Source organism: Aethalodelphis obliquidens, unplaced genomic scaffold (genome assembly GCF_003676395.1).
Source record: "Aethalodelphis obliquidens isolate GAN/ISIS:26980383/991018 unplaced genomic scaffold, ASM367639v1 scaffold22, whole genome shotgun sequence".
NCBI lineage: Eukaryota > Metazoa > Chordata > Mammalia > Artiodactyla > Delphinidae > Aethalodelphis > Aethalodelphis obliquidens.
Window position 1 is genome coordinate 6,538,590 of NW_020837966.1, and position 19,322 is coordinate 6,557,911.

The 19,322-nt window shown below is 35.5% G+C and overlaps 1 protein-coding gene across 29 annotated transcripts in view; it reads left to right on the forward strand.

The window, feature by feature from the left end:
- Positions 1-19,322, forward strand: part of SLMAP (sarcolemma associated protein) — a 149,234-nt gene that overhangs the window by 96,570 nt on the left and 33,342 nt on the right. For 9 of the 29 annotated variants that reach the window (XM_027121160.1, XM_027121158.1, XM_027121169.1 and 6 more), the window contains 2 exons: positions 3,681-3,743; positions 17,310-17,435. In XM_027121160.1, coding sequence (XP_026976961.1) covers positions 3,681-3,743; positions 17,310-17,435 — 189 coding nt within the window. The remainder of the gene's footprint in view (positions 1-3,680; positions 3,744-17,309; positions 17,436-19,322) is intronic. The other 20 variants (XM_027121178.1, XM_027121164.1, XM_027121176.1 and 17 more) reach the window with 3 other exon arrangements.

Here is a 19,322-nt window from a genome sequence, read left to right on the forward strand (position 1 = left end):
TTGTTATTTGACTATTTTATGTATGTTTTGTGAAAATACATTGACATTTTAAAATTTCAGTTTGAGTTTCAATTTGAGACTTTTTAAAGGTGTAGTTTATATTCATTGCACCACTATTACTAAAGTATATTTAGCAAACATGTAAAAAGACTTAATCCTCATCTTCTAAAGGCTTCTCATTCTTAAATGAATTTATATTTTCTGTTGTCGTTATTTTGCCCTTTTTTCTCTTTCTGGCATGTACACTTCTTATTCAAATCCATCACCCTTTTGACTTGAGCATGTATTCATGGATAATGTTAGTGTTAACTCGAGCTGGGAACATTCTATTCCTTCAGTTAAGAATCTTTCTATATACACTGACCCATCTTTATACTATTTAGAATTGTCAAATTACTGCTTAAAATTTTTTGCCAATTCCAGTTGATTTAGAGGAGAATAGTTGTAGACAGCTCCTTGATTTAAAACTGAATAAGGGGACTTCCCTCGTGGTGCAGTGGTTAAAAATCTGCCTGCCAATACAGGGGACACGGATTAGATCCCTGGTCCTGGAAGATCCCACATGCCACAGAGCAGCTAAACACGTGCGCCACAACTACTGAGCCCACGTGCTGCAACTACTGAAGCCCATGCCTAGAGCCCATGCTCCACAAGAGAAGCCACTGCGATGAGAAACCCGTGCACTACAATGAAGAGTAGCTCCCACTCACTGCAACTAGAGAAAACCCGATGGCAGCAACAAAGACCCAATGCAGCCCCCCCTCCAAAAAAAACACTGAATAAGATATTTCGGACACTTTAGGGTGCTCCTTGCTATGATTATTTTTCCCTTGCTGGTATTTGTTTTTCTGGTAGTGCTAAATTGAGTAGTGTGAGAGTGAATAATAGAATGTCTTTAAAGAAACTGAGTAGTAAATATCTGGATATGCACAAAAGATTCATACACTGGATTTAGTTACAAAATGGATTTTGGAATAAGATGGGTCTATTCTGAATTATTTATGATATAGTAAGAAACCAATTATCAAGTATTCAAATATTGCCAAAGTCCACAATCATAATGTGCTATCAGATATGATTTTAACTAAAATTACTCTTTAAATAGAGCGAGAACCAAGTATGGTTATAAGAGAATATTTCAAAAATGTCTGGAGAAATTAAGATTAATAATACTTCTCCATTAAATCCCATTTTTGAGATTACTTAAATCTAAAGTAGCTGCTATAAGCACAGTTTTGTACTGTAATTTTTAAAATGTTATAAGCATATTTTAAATATATCTTAGAAGGTATAGAAAAGCTCTGTCTAATAGAACTATTCTGAGAGCCACATACATAATTTAAAATTTTCTGGTAGCCACATTAAAATTATAAAAAGAAATAGGTAAATTTTTAATAATGTATTTAATAATATATTTACTTTAACTCACTATATCCAAAATATTATTTCAATATGTAATCAATACTAAAAGATTGCAAATGAGGATTTCACATTCTTTTTTCCTTAGTAAGTCTTTGAAATCAGTATATATTTAATTTACACTGACAACACATTTCAGTTCAAACTAGCAACTTTTTAAGGGCTCAGTGGCCACATGTGGCTAATGGCTACTGTACTGGACAACACAGGTATAAAAAATCAAAACCCATAGGTAACTCATGTATAAATAAAACACATTTTAAGTGTCATGATTCTCTATTATGTTTCTGTATCTGCTTTTTCTTGATATTCCTACAGCTCTATTTAGTAGCACAGGACGCACCCCCTCCCCTGCCCCAGCACTTTCAGTATCTGATTCTTGATTCTTGGTTTGGATTATCAGTGACATCTTTTGTAGTTTTTTGCAAAGTGAAATTCCCAAGGTCCTGAATTCAAGTAATGAAGTGTTAACAGTGTCATCATCCAAATCCTTTACATGTACTACCTGAAAGACTCTCCTCATGTATCTTAGGAAATAACCTTTGTGAAAGTCACATGTATATTTATCTTTTTATATTAATCTTGCATTTTATCCAAACTAGTATAGTAGATATTTTAATGTAGAGTCCAGATAGTAAAATCAGAGTAGGTAAAAAGTTTGATTTTTGGCTTGGTATGTGATGGTGGGATGTCCTGCATTAATAAATTTCATCTGAAGTCTTGTGATGCTTCTCTGAAATTTGGTTTCAAATATATATATTTTTAAATATGTTTTATAAAGTCCTTTAGTTAGGCTAAAATTTGGTTTTACTGAGTTTTCATATTTAACAGTGATATTGTACAGTTTGAGTTTTGAAAATGTTCTATAGCTTACATAGGATTTATGTAAACAACTTTTTATTTTGGTAATTACTATTCAACTGAAGACTCCTGTTTTGGATTTCTTGGCTGCAATTGGCAAATGCTATTTATTAGATTTTTTTTTTTAATTTCTAATTTCTATTGCAGTTAGCCTTTTTTTCTCTTTTTCATTGTATTTCTGTATAACTGTATGTAGTTATATATATGTATGTGTTATATGTAGTTACAACTGTATATAACTGTATGTGTGTTTATATAGAAATATATATCGTCATACCATGTAAGTAGATAAAGGATAATGAGGGATTTGAATATGAAGGTAAAGAAGAAGGCCATCAGTAAGGGTGTCAAGAGAGGTTGTCCAGCCATCAGAGTAGGAGATGCCTGCCTCTTAAGCAAAGTTGAAATGATGAGGGGTGAGGCCAGGTGGAAGATAAAAGAAGCTTTTACAGTCAGAGTGGTACTGACTCGTCCTCTTTGACAGGTTTTTGTGTGTTTACACCTTCTAGATAGTCATCATGTTGGAATATATTTTTAACACTTGAACTTCCAATGTCTGTTTGGTAGTTTTGAAAGATACAAATATGTACTTGAAGGATGTTGTCCAGATTTCGAAGTTAACTCTTTGAATCAAAGTAAATAAAGCTTATTGTAAGAAAAGGGCTGAAACATTTATTAAACTACTGTGTTAGGTTTTGATTCTCTTTACTTATTGAAAAAAAAAAATCTGTTTGACCTGAGCGAAACCATTTACCAAGCTCTTATTTTAAAATGTACGGGCATTGATTTTAATCATTTAGGCAGAGATAACAATGTAATGATTTGATAGTGTATGAAGTATAGATTAAGTGACTCAAGGGGAAAGACTACTAGTGAAATGAAAGTGTAAAAATTAAAATATTATATCAGTTTCTTAAAAATTTTAAGGCATTTTATGGTATTCTTAAAGTATTTACTGTTTGCCTCTTAACTAAGATGAATATCTTTGAAGGGGGACTGTTGGCGAACAGTCATTTGAAAATTAATTCAGTAAGAACAAATATAAAATTTTTAAATTATTTAAGGGTGTTTGTTAAGCTCTCAAGAAAAAGATGTATTTTAAAAGTGGGAGAAGCTTTTTAAAGCAATATATTTCTATGGTTTTCTTGAGCTATTTGGATAGAAACTGCACCTTTAAAAGCTAACCATTTGGGGTACAGATTAAGATTATATAATTATAATTTTCAGTCATTTAACTTTAACTCCAAAATATGTCTGCTGTTAGTATTAAAATATATTAAATTTTTATTAATCTTATTCAGTTACCCATGTTAATACATTTTGGTTTTCCTACCTTTGCTGTTGGTTTTCAAAAACAGCAACAAAAACTGTATCCTTAAAGGTGTTTCTTTCTTTATTAGAGCACTTGCTTTCAAAGAGTGGCGGGGACTGCACTTTTATTCATCAATTCATAGAATGCCAGAGTGAGTACAGAGTATTTTTCACATTGATTTTAATGAAGTCAGGGTCTAAATTGAAAAATGAGAGGAATAATTAACATCTCAACGTGTTTGTTATGGTAGAAGTGCACAAAGGCCATCTTCAGACAGCAGTGGTTCTTTTAATACTGTTTCTCTCTTTTGAGAAAAATGTTTCTCTTGTATTTGCCTTCACGATGGAGGTGAGCATTTCATATTGCCCACAAAAAAGAAGCAGTTTCAAGCTTTTTAAGTAAAAAGCATTACTGAGTAGGGAATAAAATAGAATGTCAAGCAACGAAACCTCTGTCTGGATACTTAGGAGATAGTAATAACATTAACCTGTTTTACTTAAGTTCTAGTTCTATCACAGATTTGGATTTTGAGATTCTTAGATAAATATCTTAAATGATTAAATGAAGCCACAAAAATAGTGATTTCGTTTGGACACTCAGTTCTGGAGATAGCCCTTAGGGTAGCAAGAGCTTTCTAGAGAAGAAGTAGTAATAGATTGTCCTACAGTGTGACATCTACTACCTACTCTGGGGAAGTTGTACAAGGCTAATTTTAATAATATTTAAAAGATAGACAGGTTGGCTTTTGAGGTGATTTAGAACAAAAGAATTCTGAATGCTGAATTCTGAACAAAACAATTGTGTATTCCATCTTACTTGAAAATCATGTGACTGTTTAAATCTGTAACAATCACAAGGTTGTGTTATTCTCTTAGTTTCTTAGTAACAATTAAAGGTCACGCTGTGTAGTAAAGATTCATTGATAAAATCTATACTTTTTCCTATCAGACACACATTTTGTCAGGCATTTTTTTCTTCCTGTTTGCTCTCTCTTTGAAATGAGTGGTTTTCCAAGTATTTATGCTCATGAATTCATTTTATGGGTGTGCATGCATGTGTGGTTACTGTTCCACCCTGTGCTCCCACCCTGCCAATCTCAAGAGCATTTGTGGATCGTAAGGGTCACACCTGGTAGTTATAGCAGGCACAAACTCAACAGATCACATGTTATACTCCTTAGAGATGCTTTAAGGAAACATGGAATTTCATTTAGTAGTTTTAGAAGAACTTCTGTTTTTGTCCATTTTAGAGACTATAATGTTGAATGTAAGTTTAATATTACTTTGAGCCAAATTGTTTAATAAATATGGCACATTTCTTTGTTCTTTGTTTTTTCATAAAGCAAAGATTCGTGCATCTTTTTGTTACCTTCTGGTTACTAAATCTCATTTTTACAGTCAGCAGACACAGGGATTGGGGCAAAATAATTGGTACCCACTGAAACCAACTAAAAGTAGGATATGTAACCTAAAATATATATCTTTAAGAGAAGGGTTTTATGCTTAGTTATGTGACCATTTTAAAATAAGTTATTTTTATTTTGAGCTTTTGGGATTTATGTTTTGAGCCTAAAGAAATAAGAACAGAGAACTATCAAAATAATGTTTTACTAAGTTACTGTTTGCAAAAATCATTTAAAGTATTATTATGAAATGTCTAAAATATTTAGCTGTAGTTTTAACACAGAGCAATGTTTGTTTTAAATAAAGAAAAAGATGTTTGGAGATTTTTATTGGGTCATAGTTATGGGGGCAAATAAACATTCAGAGATTGAGCAGAAGTTATATAAATTATAGCAATCCCCTCAGTGAGGATATTAGCCAATAAAATAATGTTTACAAGGACTATGTAATGGCACGGGTAAATGCTAAATGTGATACACAGAGGGGAAATGAAAATATAAAACCCTGTTTTCTTGGACAAAGAGTGAACCAAAGAACAGAAAAAATAAAGTATAAGCATTCCTAGATGTCTGAATCCACTGGGTTCTTAAGTATAAATAGTGGAAGTTTGGGTTGTAAATTCAGGTAGCTAGGGATATAGCTTGTTATCTGAATCTGTTTGGTTCCTGAGTTTTGGTGGCAAGTAGCAAGAGCTGTATCTCAAATTTTCCAAATCTGTTTGGCTCCTTAAATTTGGATAGCTGGAGCTGGCGTAGTAAGGGTTACCTCTGGTTTGATTTGTTCCCATTTTCATTATTTTATGACATTTGTATTGTTTGATGACAAGGTGCCATTATTGAAATTGTCATGCTTAATAAATATTATGGCAAGCTAGGCAAATTCAGCAAAAATCTTACTCAAGTGAACTTTTGAAACAATTTTGGATTATTTTTTGACAAGCACACATAAACTTTTTTGCCATTATTTTCATTGATAGGCATCTTGAACTGATTTATGATCTTGACAATGAAGTGTATATTCTGTGAGCAGTAATACTTCATATTTTTGCTTCGTCTTTTAAAAAGCAAATATTAAGTATCTAGTTCTCATTATTTACTATGCTTGTATAGTGTAAATTCACTTGGTGTTTTAAAAATTAGATAGCAAGTAGTTCACTTCCATAGGAGTCATCATGCCTATTTTATTATATTTTTATTTTTAAAATTTATTTATTTATTTTTGGCCACGTTGGGTCTTCCTTGTTGTGCACAGGCTTTCTCTAGTTGTGGAGAGCGGGGGCTACTCTTCGTTGTGGTGTGAGGGCTTCTCATTGCGGTGGCTTCTCTTGTTACGGAGCATGGGCCCCAGGCATGTGGGCTCTGGAGCGCAGACTCAGTAGTTGTGGCGCATGGGCTTAGTTGCTCCGCAGCATGTGCGATCTTCCTGGACCATGGCTCAAACCCGTGTCCTCTGCATTGGCAGGCGGATTCTTAACCACTGCACCACCAGGGAAGTCTCATCATGCCTATTTTAAATATATTGACAGATTTTTTTTTTCAGTTTATGTGTATGACTCCGTAAGAGAACAATTTGGTTGTTGGCTCTCTCCATTTATAAGGTGATTTTGAAGAAATTAAATGGGTCGGAACACATTTCAATTTGTTTTCCTTTATGGTAAAACAGACTGTTCCTTTTAATTCTCTTTTAGGAGAAAAGCTTTTTTTAAAAAATATTTATTTATTTATTCATTCATTCATTTATGGCAGCATCAAGTCTTAGTTGCGGCACGTGGTCTCTTCCGTTGCGCGCGTGGGCTCCTTGCTGCACCGGGCAGGCTTCTCTCTAGTTGTGGCGCTCAGGCTCCAGAGCATGTGGGCTCTGTAGTTTGCAGCACGCAGGCTCTCTAGTTGACGCACCGGAGCTCAGTAGTTGTGGCGCGCAGGCTTAGTCGCCCCGCAGCATGTGGGATCTTAGTTCCCCGACCAGGGATGGAACCCGTGTCCCCTGCATTGGAAGGCAGGTTCTTAACCACTGGACTGCCGGGGAAGTTACTAGGAGAAAAGCTTTTATTCTCTGGCATAGAGATTGGATTTTGAACAGATTTAAATATAACCTTTTGCATAATTCCAGAACTGTGAAGTAAATTTTCTATATAAAAATACATCATATAAAATCTAGAATTAACAAGTAACTTTAATAAAACTTACTAAAAAGTTTTCACAAATTTTCTTCTTCAGAGATTCAGGCATGAAGTTTGGTTTAAGCAGAACTCCACATACTGTGTTCCCTGCAAATTTTAGTCACTCAAGGTTTACCATATAAACTTTAATGAATACATTGAGACTTTTGTATGCTTGCTAAAGATGCTTTCTGAGTTAAAAGTTGTACATCTCTAAATCTGTTTCATACATATTTTGTGAATTCTGCCACTTGATTAACTTGTATGCTGAGTGAAAGGATGAAGGGTGTAAAAGGTAGAGAAGCTAAGGATGTAGAGACCTGCCATCACTTGGTGGGCATGGAGTGAAAAACAGCCTTCTCTGGACTGCTTCCTGCCCCTTTGATTTCTCTTGCTACTGTTTGTCGAGGTGTCTGGGTGCCAGAGAAACTTTCCTCTGAGGTCTGCTTTGTAGAGACAAACTGCCCACTCCCCCAAGGGCATCTGCCTTTTGATGATGGAGTTAAGAGTCCTATGAAATAAACCTCATGTCTTTGTATTCTTAATCCATGCTTACTATGCGACTTAATCATTTTTACTATCATATCAGGCAAAAGTCTAATTCTCTTAATATTTCATGTCTTATTTTTTTTCCTGATTAAAAAAAAAAATTCTCTCCCTGCCTCCCACCCCCATTTTGAAATTACAGTCACTATCTGTGTATGATTCTCTCATTCCATCCTCCGTGCTCTTAGGGCTTTGCTCTCACATAGAAATTGCCTTATTTGGAGTAATGCATTGAATCAGTGTTGCTCTTGTGACTGTTTACTTTTCATCACTCTATGAGATCAGCCTCTCTAAACAATTTCAGGCTTATTCTGATTACATATTGTACTTGAAACAGAGTTTTAAATTTTCATCTTTTAAACTTTTATTTCTCTAAGCCAAAGCAGTTTATTTATGCCAAAGAATAGAAAACACTTGGTGTGGTTCCCTTCTCTTAGTAGTTAATGTCCCCATTACAGGAAAACTCTTGAGTTTTAACTAGATGTTGCTAATTTTTTATTTCTTTGTTCTTAGAGTAGTTGTCCAATGTAAGATATATTGGAGGGGTTTTGTTTGTTGTTTATTTGTACCAACCATCTCCCCAGTCAGCTAGCTTTCCAATATTTCTGCCAGATTTTCTTCCAGTATAATTGCACAGAAGATAGTCTTAAATTCATGCCAGTAGTGTTTTGGTATATAGACTGTTCCTTTAAAAAAAAAAAATCCATTTCTGTATTCTGGAAATTGGTTCATTTCGTTGAATTTTAAATCTGTCATTGAATTCTAATTTGTTTTTCTTTTGTTCTTCCTTATTCTTAGATTTTAAGGCAAACAGCCTCTGGAACTGTTTTTAGGGAAAGGCAGATTATCTTCTGTAATAAGAATTGCTTTAAGTATTTTGCTGCAGAAACAAACAACCTTGTGAAAAAGTCTCTATTATTCACATTAGCAACCTCTCAGAGTCACCCTTGTGCAGTTCTAAAGCTTTCTTTCTACTATGTGAGCTGCTATTCTCTGAAGGGAAATAAATTGTTGGCTTGATGTTGAATGCTGATTGTTAATTTTTATTTTGGTTGTATCTTGATGTTAATTCTTTTTTTTTTTTTATAAACTTATTTATCTTATTTATGTATTTTTGGCTGCGTTGGGTCTTCGTTACTGTGCACGGGCTTTCTCTAGTTGGGGCAAGCGGCAGCTACTCTTCGTTGCAGTGCAGGGGCTTCTCATCGCGGTGGCCTCTCTTGTTGCGGAGCACGGGCTGTAGGCGCGTGGGCTTCAGTAGTTGTGGCACACGGGCTTCAGTAGTTGTGGTTCGCGGGCTTAGTTGCTCCACGGTATGTGGGATCTTCCCAGACCAGGGCTGGAACCCGTGTTCCCAGCATTGGCAGGCAGATTCTTAACCACTGCGCTACCAGCCCCTTGATGTTAATTCTAATCTCAGTTTCTTAGCTGTATTTCCCTTAATGACCTTCTGAGTAACTCATTTTCATTTATGATGTTTAGAGGTGGATCAGAGGAACCTTTATGTGAATTCTGATTTGGTCCCTCATTGGCAGTATGACTCTGGGTGGTATGATCTCTTCAAACCTCAGTTTCCTCTTTTGTAAAATGGGATGGTAGTACCTACTTCATAGGATTATGAGAATTAAATGAGATAATGTTTACTAAGTGCTCTAATTCCTGGCACACAGAAATACGTGTTAACTAGAAGGTAGAAAACTTTTGCAGGGGCGTGGGGCAGAGTTTGGAGAGGGTGTTAATGGGAGCTTTCATGTTGAAGTAACTTGTTTTCCTCCTTTTTATTCCCATTTTCAAGACAGTGAAAGCTAATTGATCTAGCTTTATTGCTCCTGTTAAAGTAATATGTTTCCAACAATCTAGGGATTGTCTAACTTTTAAATTACCAATATGCATGCCATTTTAAAAATTTGGTCTCAAGCACATTATTTTGATGCCCTAGTCATAACATTTTCTTTTTAATGAAATCTAACTTTGAGATTTAGAAATATTCTCCAGGTTGGCATTTACAACAGCAAATTATGCAGTTCTTTTTTATTCTTCTACTTTTCTGTCTGTTTAAGATCCCTAGGGAGCTGACATCTGTATATGATAGTACTGTTTGAGTTTATTTTCTGCTTTCAATTGGTTGTAGCTGTCATGTGAGGAAAATGGCTAAGAACTAGGCACACCTGTGCTCCCTTTGAGCTTCTTTTGTTTGCCTTGTTTCTCACTTTCATTTTGCGCCACACAGTAATACAGATAGTATATAATATATTTTTATCAGCCAAGAAATACATTTGGTTCTCTTCTATTCAGTCTTTTGACAATATTAGGCAGTTTTTGCAATTCTGTAATATGTTTTCTGACTAAACAAAGTGCTTTGGTGGTGGTTCTCAAATGTTGTCAAACTTATACCCATCAGTTCTTTTCCTTGGTAGGTTCCTTACAGAATGCCTAAACATGTATATCAGGCGCAATTCAAGAATGTCCGCAGCAGCAGTATTATTCACAGTAATTCAAAACTGGAAGTAACCTGAAAGACCATCAGTAGTTAAATGGATAAAAAACACTGAGGTATATAGGATGAATAAAGTTCAAAACCACTAAAATTACATTATTTAGTCACACATACTTGAGTAGTATGACTATAAAGAAATGCAAGAAATTAAATACCACAGAAGTCAGGATAATGCTTACCTCATGGGACTTTGATTGGAAAAGGCAATGTGGAAGGCTATGGAGGTGGTGGTTAGGTTCTGTTTCTTAATTTGGGCAGTAGTCATACAGACATTAACTTTAAAAAAATGTTATTAACCCGTACCTTTGTGTTTTATGCCCCTTTCTAAGTCTTGTTTCATAATAAATATAGTTTTAGAACAGGGGAAAATGAATAATAATCTCTCCAGAGTAACCCTCAAAAAGAGGGAGTTTTAAAAAAGAAAGAAAATCTTGGGGACTTCCCTGGCAGTCCAGTGGTTAAGACTTTGCCTTCCAATGTAGGGGGTGCGGGTTCTATCCCTGGTTGAGGATTAAGGTCCCACATGCCTTGCGGCCAAAAAAAGCAAAACATAAAGCAGAAGCAGTATTGTAACAAATTCAATAAAGACTTTAAAAATGGTCCACATCAAAAAAGAAAGAAAGAAAGAAAATCTATCTTTCATTTGTGCCAAGGCAAATAGTTCTTTCAAGACCTGCAGTTATTATTATATGGAAGTTCTTTTTTGTCTCTGAGGGGTCTCTGATTTTCAGTACTTCTTAAAAGAGTTGAGGTCTCCACCCCAAGTTTGAGAACTAGCGGTTAGAAACTTTTTTAAAAACAATATTCTTTTCCTTAATACTTTAATCACAGGACACTAATGATTCACTAGATTGGTAATATAGCCTTAATAATTTCAATAGTGATAATAACAGCAGGTAATTATTATCTAGAGCTTAATACTGGTACTGTTCGAAACTTTTTATATGTATTTAATCCTTAGTTTTTTACAATGAGGAAAATATTCAAATAATTTTTCCAAGTTTGAACTCTTTAAACATAAATGCCTAATTCATTCATTCAGCAAATATTTATTAAGCATCTACTATGTATATACCAGGCATTATTTGGGAGGTATAGAAATGAACAAGACAAAGATAGCTTTGCCTTCATGGAATTTACATTCTCTTGAGGAGATGAAAACTAATAAACTAATAATATGTCAGGTAGTGATAAATCTGCGGAAGAAAAAATGGAAGGTTATAAGACAATAGAGAGTGATAAAAGTATTATGTAGGACTTGAACAGATTTGGGACTAAGCTGAGTGAGTTGTACATGTGTCTGCAGAAAGAGTGTGTGAGATGGAGAGAAACCATATGAAAACCCAAGGCAGGTCTGAAATTGGAGTTTTAGAATAAAAATGCCTTTAAAAAAATAAATAAAACGCCAGATAGTAAATATTTTAGGCTTTGCGTGTTAAAAGGTCTCTGTTATAGCTACCAGACTCTGCCATTGTTGTGAAAAGCAGCCATGGACAATGCGTAAATGAATGGACCTGTCTATGTTCCTATAAAACTTTATTTACTGAGGCGGCAGAAGGCTGGATTTGGCTCTGTGGGTCCATAGTTGGCTTATAGACCTTGTAGATCATGGTAGGGACTTAAGATTTTGTTCTAAAGGTGAGAGAGTTTTGAGCAATAAATTACTCCTAATGTGTGTTTATAATTTTTTAAAGGTGGTACTTCAATCTTCAACATCCTAGAGAAAGATTGGAATGGCTTCCAGAACCTGTGTTTATACTATTTCATTATTTGCTATATTCATATAACAAGCTTTTGTGGAACTGTATTATGTGACATAATTGTGTTGAGAATTAAATTATTAATAAGATGCCTCCCTGCTTTCACTAGACCCTAAATTCCTAGATTTATCACATTTATCTTGGTAATCCATGAAGAGTACCTAGTACTGTATCTGGTGCATAGTAAGTACTTGAAGGAATGAGTATATTCCTCAAAGAGTTTGTAGTATGTTGGGAAAGGTGGACATAAATAAATAGTTGTAGTATAGCTTAATAGAGATACAAATGAAGAGCTATGGAAGAGGAGAGTTACCAAATCCATATAGGAGAAAGGAAGAGAAGATAAATTCAGTTTTGAGGGGTGAGATTAAGTTCCTGTGGGATTTCTGGGTGAAGATGTTTGAGAAGCAGTTAGGCATTAGGGTTCTGGGATGTGAGAGAGAGAGAGCTAGACTAGGCATCAAAATTTAGAAATTATTCAAGTGTAGCAGGTAGTTAATGCTATTAGAAAATAATTTTTGAAATCTCAAAGACTAATTTTTTCTTGCTTGGCAGAACTTTAAAAATTTGTATTCTACTTTCCCCCAGTACAGACAAGTGCTGCATTGGAAATCTTTGTACAAGCCTCTCTCTTTCCAGTGTGATATACAGAAGAGGGGTTGTGGGGTCAACGGGCACGTGCTTTCAACATTTAGATAGTTCCTGCCAAATTGCCCTCTAAAAAAAAAAAAATGATACTAATTTACTCTTCCACTGTGAAGGGGCACAAGATTACTCATTTACCCACTCCTCCCAGTACTGAAAGTTTGCCAACCTGATGGGCAAATAATGCCGTGGCATTGCGTTAGTGGCTAGACCAAGAATTTTTCATGTTTACTGGACATTTGCATTTCTTGGCCTGTGAATTCTGTGTTCTTGTTCTTTGGCCTTTTTACTCTTGTGTTTGATTTTTTCTTACTCATTTTTGGAAGGCGTCATATCTTTGCCTTCTCCACAGGCTCTTTCCTCATTTCTTGTTTTATTTTTCTCTGTAACTGCCATCTGACATACTATTTGTTTATTTTTTTATTGCCTGTCCCTCCCCGCACCATTAGAATGTAAGAATCAGGAGGGCGGGGATTTTGTCATTTGTTCATTCTAGTGTTTCCAGCACCTAGGACAGTGTCTGGCATATAGTAGGCACTCCCTAATTAATTGTTCAATGAATGAATTAATGGAGTGAATAATAACCTTTTTTTAAATAAATTTATTTATTTATTATTTATTTATTTTTGGCTGCGTTGGGTCTTCGTTGCTGCATGTGGACTTTCTTTATTTGCGGCGAGCGGGGGCTACTCTTCGTTGTGGTGCACGGGCTTCTCACTACGGAGGCTTCTCTTGTTGCGGAGCACGGGCTCTAGGCATGCAGGCTTCAGTAGTTGTGGCGCATGGGCTTAGTTGCTCCATGGCATGTGGGATCTTCCCGGGCCAGGGCTTGAACCCGTGTTCTCTGCACTGGCAGGCAGATTCTTAACCACTGTACCACCAGGGAAGCCCGAATAATAACCTTTTATCTGTTATTTGTTTTTCAAATATATTTTCCATGTTTGCACTTGCCCTTTTCCTTTGTTTATGGTGAGCTTGATCATATAGAAAGTTTTAATTTATATGATGTCAAGTCTATCACTTTTTTCACACGAGGCTTTTGAAGTCTACATTTTGCCTACCTCCCCTCCCCCTTTTTAAACATTGTGTTCCCTTTATTCACTTCTCCCACCTCCCACTCCCCTCCTCTGGCCAGCCATCAGTCTGCTGTCTGTATCTATGAGCTTGTTTTTTTTTTTTTTTTTTTTTAAGATTCCACATATAAGAGAGGTCATATGGTCTTTGTCTTTCTATGTCTGACATAATTCACTTAGCACATTGCTCTTGAGGTCCATCCATATTGTCACAAATGGCAAGATTTTATTCTTTTTTATGGCTGAATAATATTCCATTATATATACCAACCATAATTTCTTTATTCATCCATTGATGAACACTTCAGTTGTTTCTTTACCTTGGCTGTTGTAAACAATTCTGCAGTGAACATGGGTGTGCATATATCTTTTCAAGTAAGTGTTTTTGTTTTCTTCAGATAAATACCTAAAAGTGGAATTGCCGGATCATATAGTTCTATTTTTAATTTTTTGAAGAACCCGCATACTGTTTTCCATAGTGGCTGCTTCAGTTTACATTCCCACCAACAATGTACCAGGGTTCCCTTTTCTCCACATTCTTGTTATTTCTTGTCTTTTTGATAATAGCCATTCTAACAAGTGTGAGGTGATATCTCATTATGGTTTTGCTTTGCATTTCCCTGATGATTAGTGATGTTGAGCATCTTTTCATGTACCTATTGGCCATCTGTATTTCTTCTTTGGAAAAATATCTGTTCAGATCTTCTGCCCAATTTTTAATCAGATTTTTTTTTGTCTTTTTTTTTTCTTGCTGTTGAGTTGTATATACAGATTTAGATCATAGAATAAAATAAAGTCAGTGAAAAGCTGAGAAGGAAGGAATGAGCAGGCACATAAAAGAAGTAGGAATGAGTAGTATCCTAGAAGTCAAAGGAAAAGAGTTTTAAAAGGGAGGCAGTAAACTTTTGATTAAATATGGTGAATGGATCCATTCATAGTAAAATATTATAAAACACATAGGACACAAGGACAAAGAGAATGAGAGTAGAGACTAATTTTAGAAATATAAAATGATCAATTGAATGGTAAGAGATTTTGGAGGATGGGAAGTAAATTCTTAATGAATAAGAGGTTTTCTTTTGAGATAATGAAAATGTTTTGGAGCTAGATGAAGTTGGTGCTTCCATATTATTGTGAATATACTAAATGCTACTGAATTGTTCACTTTAAAATTAATACACTATGTGAATTTAACCTCAGTTTTTAAAAACAAGACCATATACTGAGGTATATGAAATTTAAGAACACCAGGGATAAAGAAAAGATTCTGAAAATTGCCAGAGAGAAACAAAGGATCTCATACTGTATTATTAATCATAATAAACTAAATTATAATATAGCAACAAATAAATCCTGAAATCATAATGGCTTAATTCAACAGACATTACTTTTCATTTATGCTACATGTCCATGGTGAGGGAGAACACTCTGTTCTATATTGTTACTCAGGAATCTAGGCTAATCTGAGCACACAGTTTCTAGAGTGGGCGGAGAACAAGTGTAGAAAAACCCTACTGTACTCTCTTTTAAATGCTTCGGCCCTGGCTAGAACCAGTCACATGGACCTTCCTGAGTGCTAGGGACTTGGAATATGCAGTCTTCTCAGGTGCCCAGAAAGGACAGGCAAACCAGGCATTGCTGAGCACAAGAAGCTTCTACAGTGCATAATGAGGAACAAGAGTCAGACTGGCATTAGACCCACCTTCCAGCATGAAGCTAGAAGATAGTGGAACAATGCTTTAAAAATTCTGAAGGGGGCTTCCCTGGTGGCGCAGTGGTTGAGAGTCCGCCTGCCGATGCAGGGGACACGGGTTCGTGCCCCAGTCCGGGAAGATCCCACATGGCACGGAGCAGCTGGGCCCATGAGCCATGGCCACTGAGCCTGCGCGTCCGGAGCCTGTGCTCCGCAACGGGAGAGGCCACAACAGCGAGAGGCCTGCGTACCGCAAAAAAAAAAAAAAAATTCTGAAGGAAAATTATGTCGTGTAGAATTATGTTATCTGTCAAACCAGTCAAATGTGAGGGTAGAACACTAACATTTTCAGAGGAACAAAGTTACAAAACCTTTACCTTCTACCCACCCCTTATCAGGAAATTATCAGAGGATATATTACACTAAAACAAGGGAATAAAACAGGAAGAGGAAGATTTGGGATCTGGGGGCAGGGGATCTTGTACAGGATACACCTCAGACTGGAGCAGGAAGATTAAAGGGCCGGGAGAAGGGAGAGACAGGGATATATAATGTGATAGACTGCCTGATATGTTTGAGGATATTGAGAGTTTTATGGTTCTATAAGAACTTGGGCTGTGTTTGAGATATATTTTTAAAAATTAGCAAAACAAAAGAGGGCATTGTAAGTTCCCCAAATAGTAAATGTTGTACAAGGAAAGAAATATAATTATCGCATATTATATAACTCAGGTATAGATAATAGTCATAATATAAATACTGATGACAGATGGACAAAATGTAACTCTTATGAGGATGATAATAGGATATGAGAGCATAATCATCTGTAAGAGATTGTCAGTAAATAATGCCTAAAATGGAAAAATTAAGAAATAGCAATGTATTATTTAGAAATATAAATGTAAATACCAGAAGAAATGGCTAAAAGTTAAAAGTTGTTGTTTGTAGGAAGTGATTTTTTCAAGAATGGAATGGAGTAGGACAGAGGATGGGTAAGACAGCTTATGTTACATATCTTGTAGGGTTAATGCCTTTTAAAATTATCTAAATTTATTACTTCGACTTCCTATTTTTCAAGGAGGCAGGAGCAAACAGTGCCACATGCTGCAAAGAGCCTATGTTAAATGAAAATTAAGAAAAGGAACCATGGGCTTTGGCAGATAGGTTATAGTGATCTTGGGGCCGTTTCAGTGGTTGAGTAATGGGTGTAGACCAAGTTGCAGTGAGTTGAGGGATAGAAGAATAGAGAAATTTCACATACTTCAAAGTGTAAAATGAAGGAGACCAACTGACATATAGAATCAGATAATGGTGTATACAGAATAGATATATTATCCTCCTGACTGAAAGGCAGAATATGAAAATCTGACCTTAAATAAATTATAAAGAAACTACATTATACATTTGCAGAGACTCCCCCATAAAACAAAAGCAAAAGTTTTTTTAAATTTCTTTCAGTAATTAGCTCTTCTAAAATTATTCATTTTACTGAAACATGTCATACAGGCATCTCTGCTAAATTGTGTCAATAGGGAAAAGTAAACTGTTGATATAATATAATTTGTATTACTTCTTTATTTAAATGAAATACCTTCTCAGAATTCCTTTATTTCAACTTAATATCCTTGATTTAAAGAAGGTTGCTTTGTTTGTTCTGAGTCCTTTTTTAAAAGTTCAAGGCTTTTAAAATAAGGTGAAAGCTAATGAAAACTGAAAGCAGTTCAGTTCCCTTACCCTCGGATTTCTGCATTAACCTGACTCATCTAGTATCATTCCAGTTCTCTTAGTTCCCCTTCCAGGTTCAAGTTTTTGTTCAAGCCTAGTCATGGGAGTAATGTTATCATCTTTAAATTTGGTCATGGAATGTGTTACACTGCCCAGCTCAGGGAAGTGCTTGCTACTCAGTTTGGGCTTCGATAGTAACATTTATTTTCTTTGGCAGAGAAGCTGATCGTCGAGGGGCATCTAACCAAAGTGGTAGAAGAAACAAAGCTTTCAAAAGGTTCGTTTTCTGTGGGTTTCTGTGGCATTTTTCTGTGGGTTTTGACAACTCTTTTGGATAATGAAGGTTAGTATACATTTCCAAGTTCATAGTACTTTAACCATCAATTTGTGTCTTACAGCTCACAAAATGGCAATCTAGTAACAATATCAGATAATAATATAAAATAGTTGGAGTTCTGTTTTAAGAAGGATATGTTCATCAGAAAGTTTCTTTTTAAATGGGTATATATGTGTGGGTTTTTTTTTAATGCTTGGAATAGGTTTCGTTAGGTATTAAAGATTTGTTGCAATCTCTCTGTCTCACTTCCAGCATTATTTTCAGCTTTGATCTCAAAATTTTAATCAAACGCAATGTAAATCTTTTTTGAAACAGGTGAAAAATGCTTGCAGTTCCATTTTGTTGGTTATCATACGTTTAATAGTCCTTATGATATTTAATATTATCTTAATTGTTAGCATTTCAATTTGACTTAAACAAAAGTGATTATGTAGAACCTTATATTTTTTAATGAACAGTCCTGTAATAGCTTGAAGTAATTTATTCTGTTGATTCTTTTCTGTTACAATTGTCAGGCTTAGAGAAGAAAAGTGAGTTTTAAAGCATCGTATTGTCAAGTCACTTTTATGTATAGGGAAATTGTGCAAATAAATTTAGTGGGATATGCTCATTATTCATTCTAGGACTTTCATCAGAAGAACATACCAGTATAAAATTTAAAACTAAATTGACAATCATTTTGGTTAGCTAAAACAATGAGTGATAAAAGTTTGCAATACTCCACTTCATTACGTTTTGTTTTATGAAAGTAACTGGATCCATTTGGCTTTTAAAAATATTTAAAAGGATAGTGTTATTTCATATATCTGGTGGCTTCCATTTGGAATTTTGTGCATGGCAGATGCCATATTTGGAGAAAGAATGCATAAAATATGCATCACTAATATTGTTCTGGCAAACAGGCATTGAGTTTCAGAACAGTGAACTATTTTTAGTACATATGGCAATTTATTTCATCTTATTAAAGTGAGATGAGAACAGATTTTAAAATAGCTTTTACTTCACCACCTAAATACCTATTCAGATTAGTTGGTTAAATAGCCAATACTTTGATGTAGAAGTAGAGCCTTAGAAAAAAATCAGTGCTTCTTATAATTAAAGAAAAGTATCTTGCTACCCAAGTGCTTCTATTTAATGCATTCTGAATTAGAATATATTTCCTTCAAATTATGTGATGTCATTATTGAAAAAGAAAATCTTATGATTTCCTTTTGAAATCTGGCTATAAAATATGTATTTAAAGTTTTAAAGAACATGCTTTTTGACCTAGCAATTTCACTTCCAAGTCTTTATCTTAAGGAACAAATTGGACAAATGTGCAAGTGCATTTGTTTGTGTTGTTTTAAAGGCAAAGAAAGGAAAACATAAGGGTCCAATAATAAGGGCATTTATTAAATAAATTATGGCAACTAACTCCATGCAAGTGAATAGAATACATCCTTTAAGAATGATAATACGGGGACTTACCTCGTGGCGCAGTGGTTGGGAATCTGCCTGCTAACGCAGGGGACACAGGTTCGAGCCCTGTCCGGCAAGATTCCCACATGCTGCGGAGCAACTAAGCCAGTGCACCACAACTACTGAAGCCTGCGTGCCCTAGGCCCCATATGCCGAAACTACTGAGCCCACGTGCTGCAACTGCTAAAGCCCACGCGCCTAGAGCCCGTGCTTCGCAACAAGAGAAGCCACCATAATGAGAAGCCTGCGCGCCTCAAGGAAGAGTAGCCCCCACTTGCCACAACTAGAGAAAGCCTGCACACAGCAACGAAGACCCAACACAGCCCCCCAAAAAAGAATGATAATACAGGGAATTCCCTGGTGGTCCAGTGGTAAGGACTCAGAGCTTTCACTGACCGGGCCCGGGTTCAATCCCTGGGCAGGGAACTAAGATCC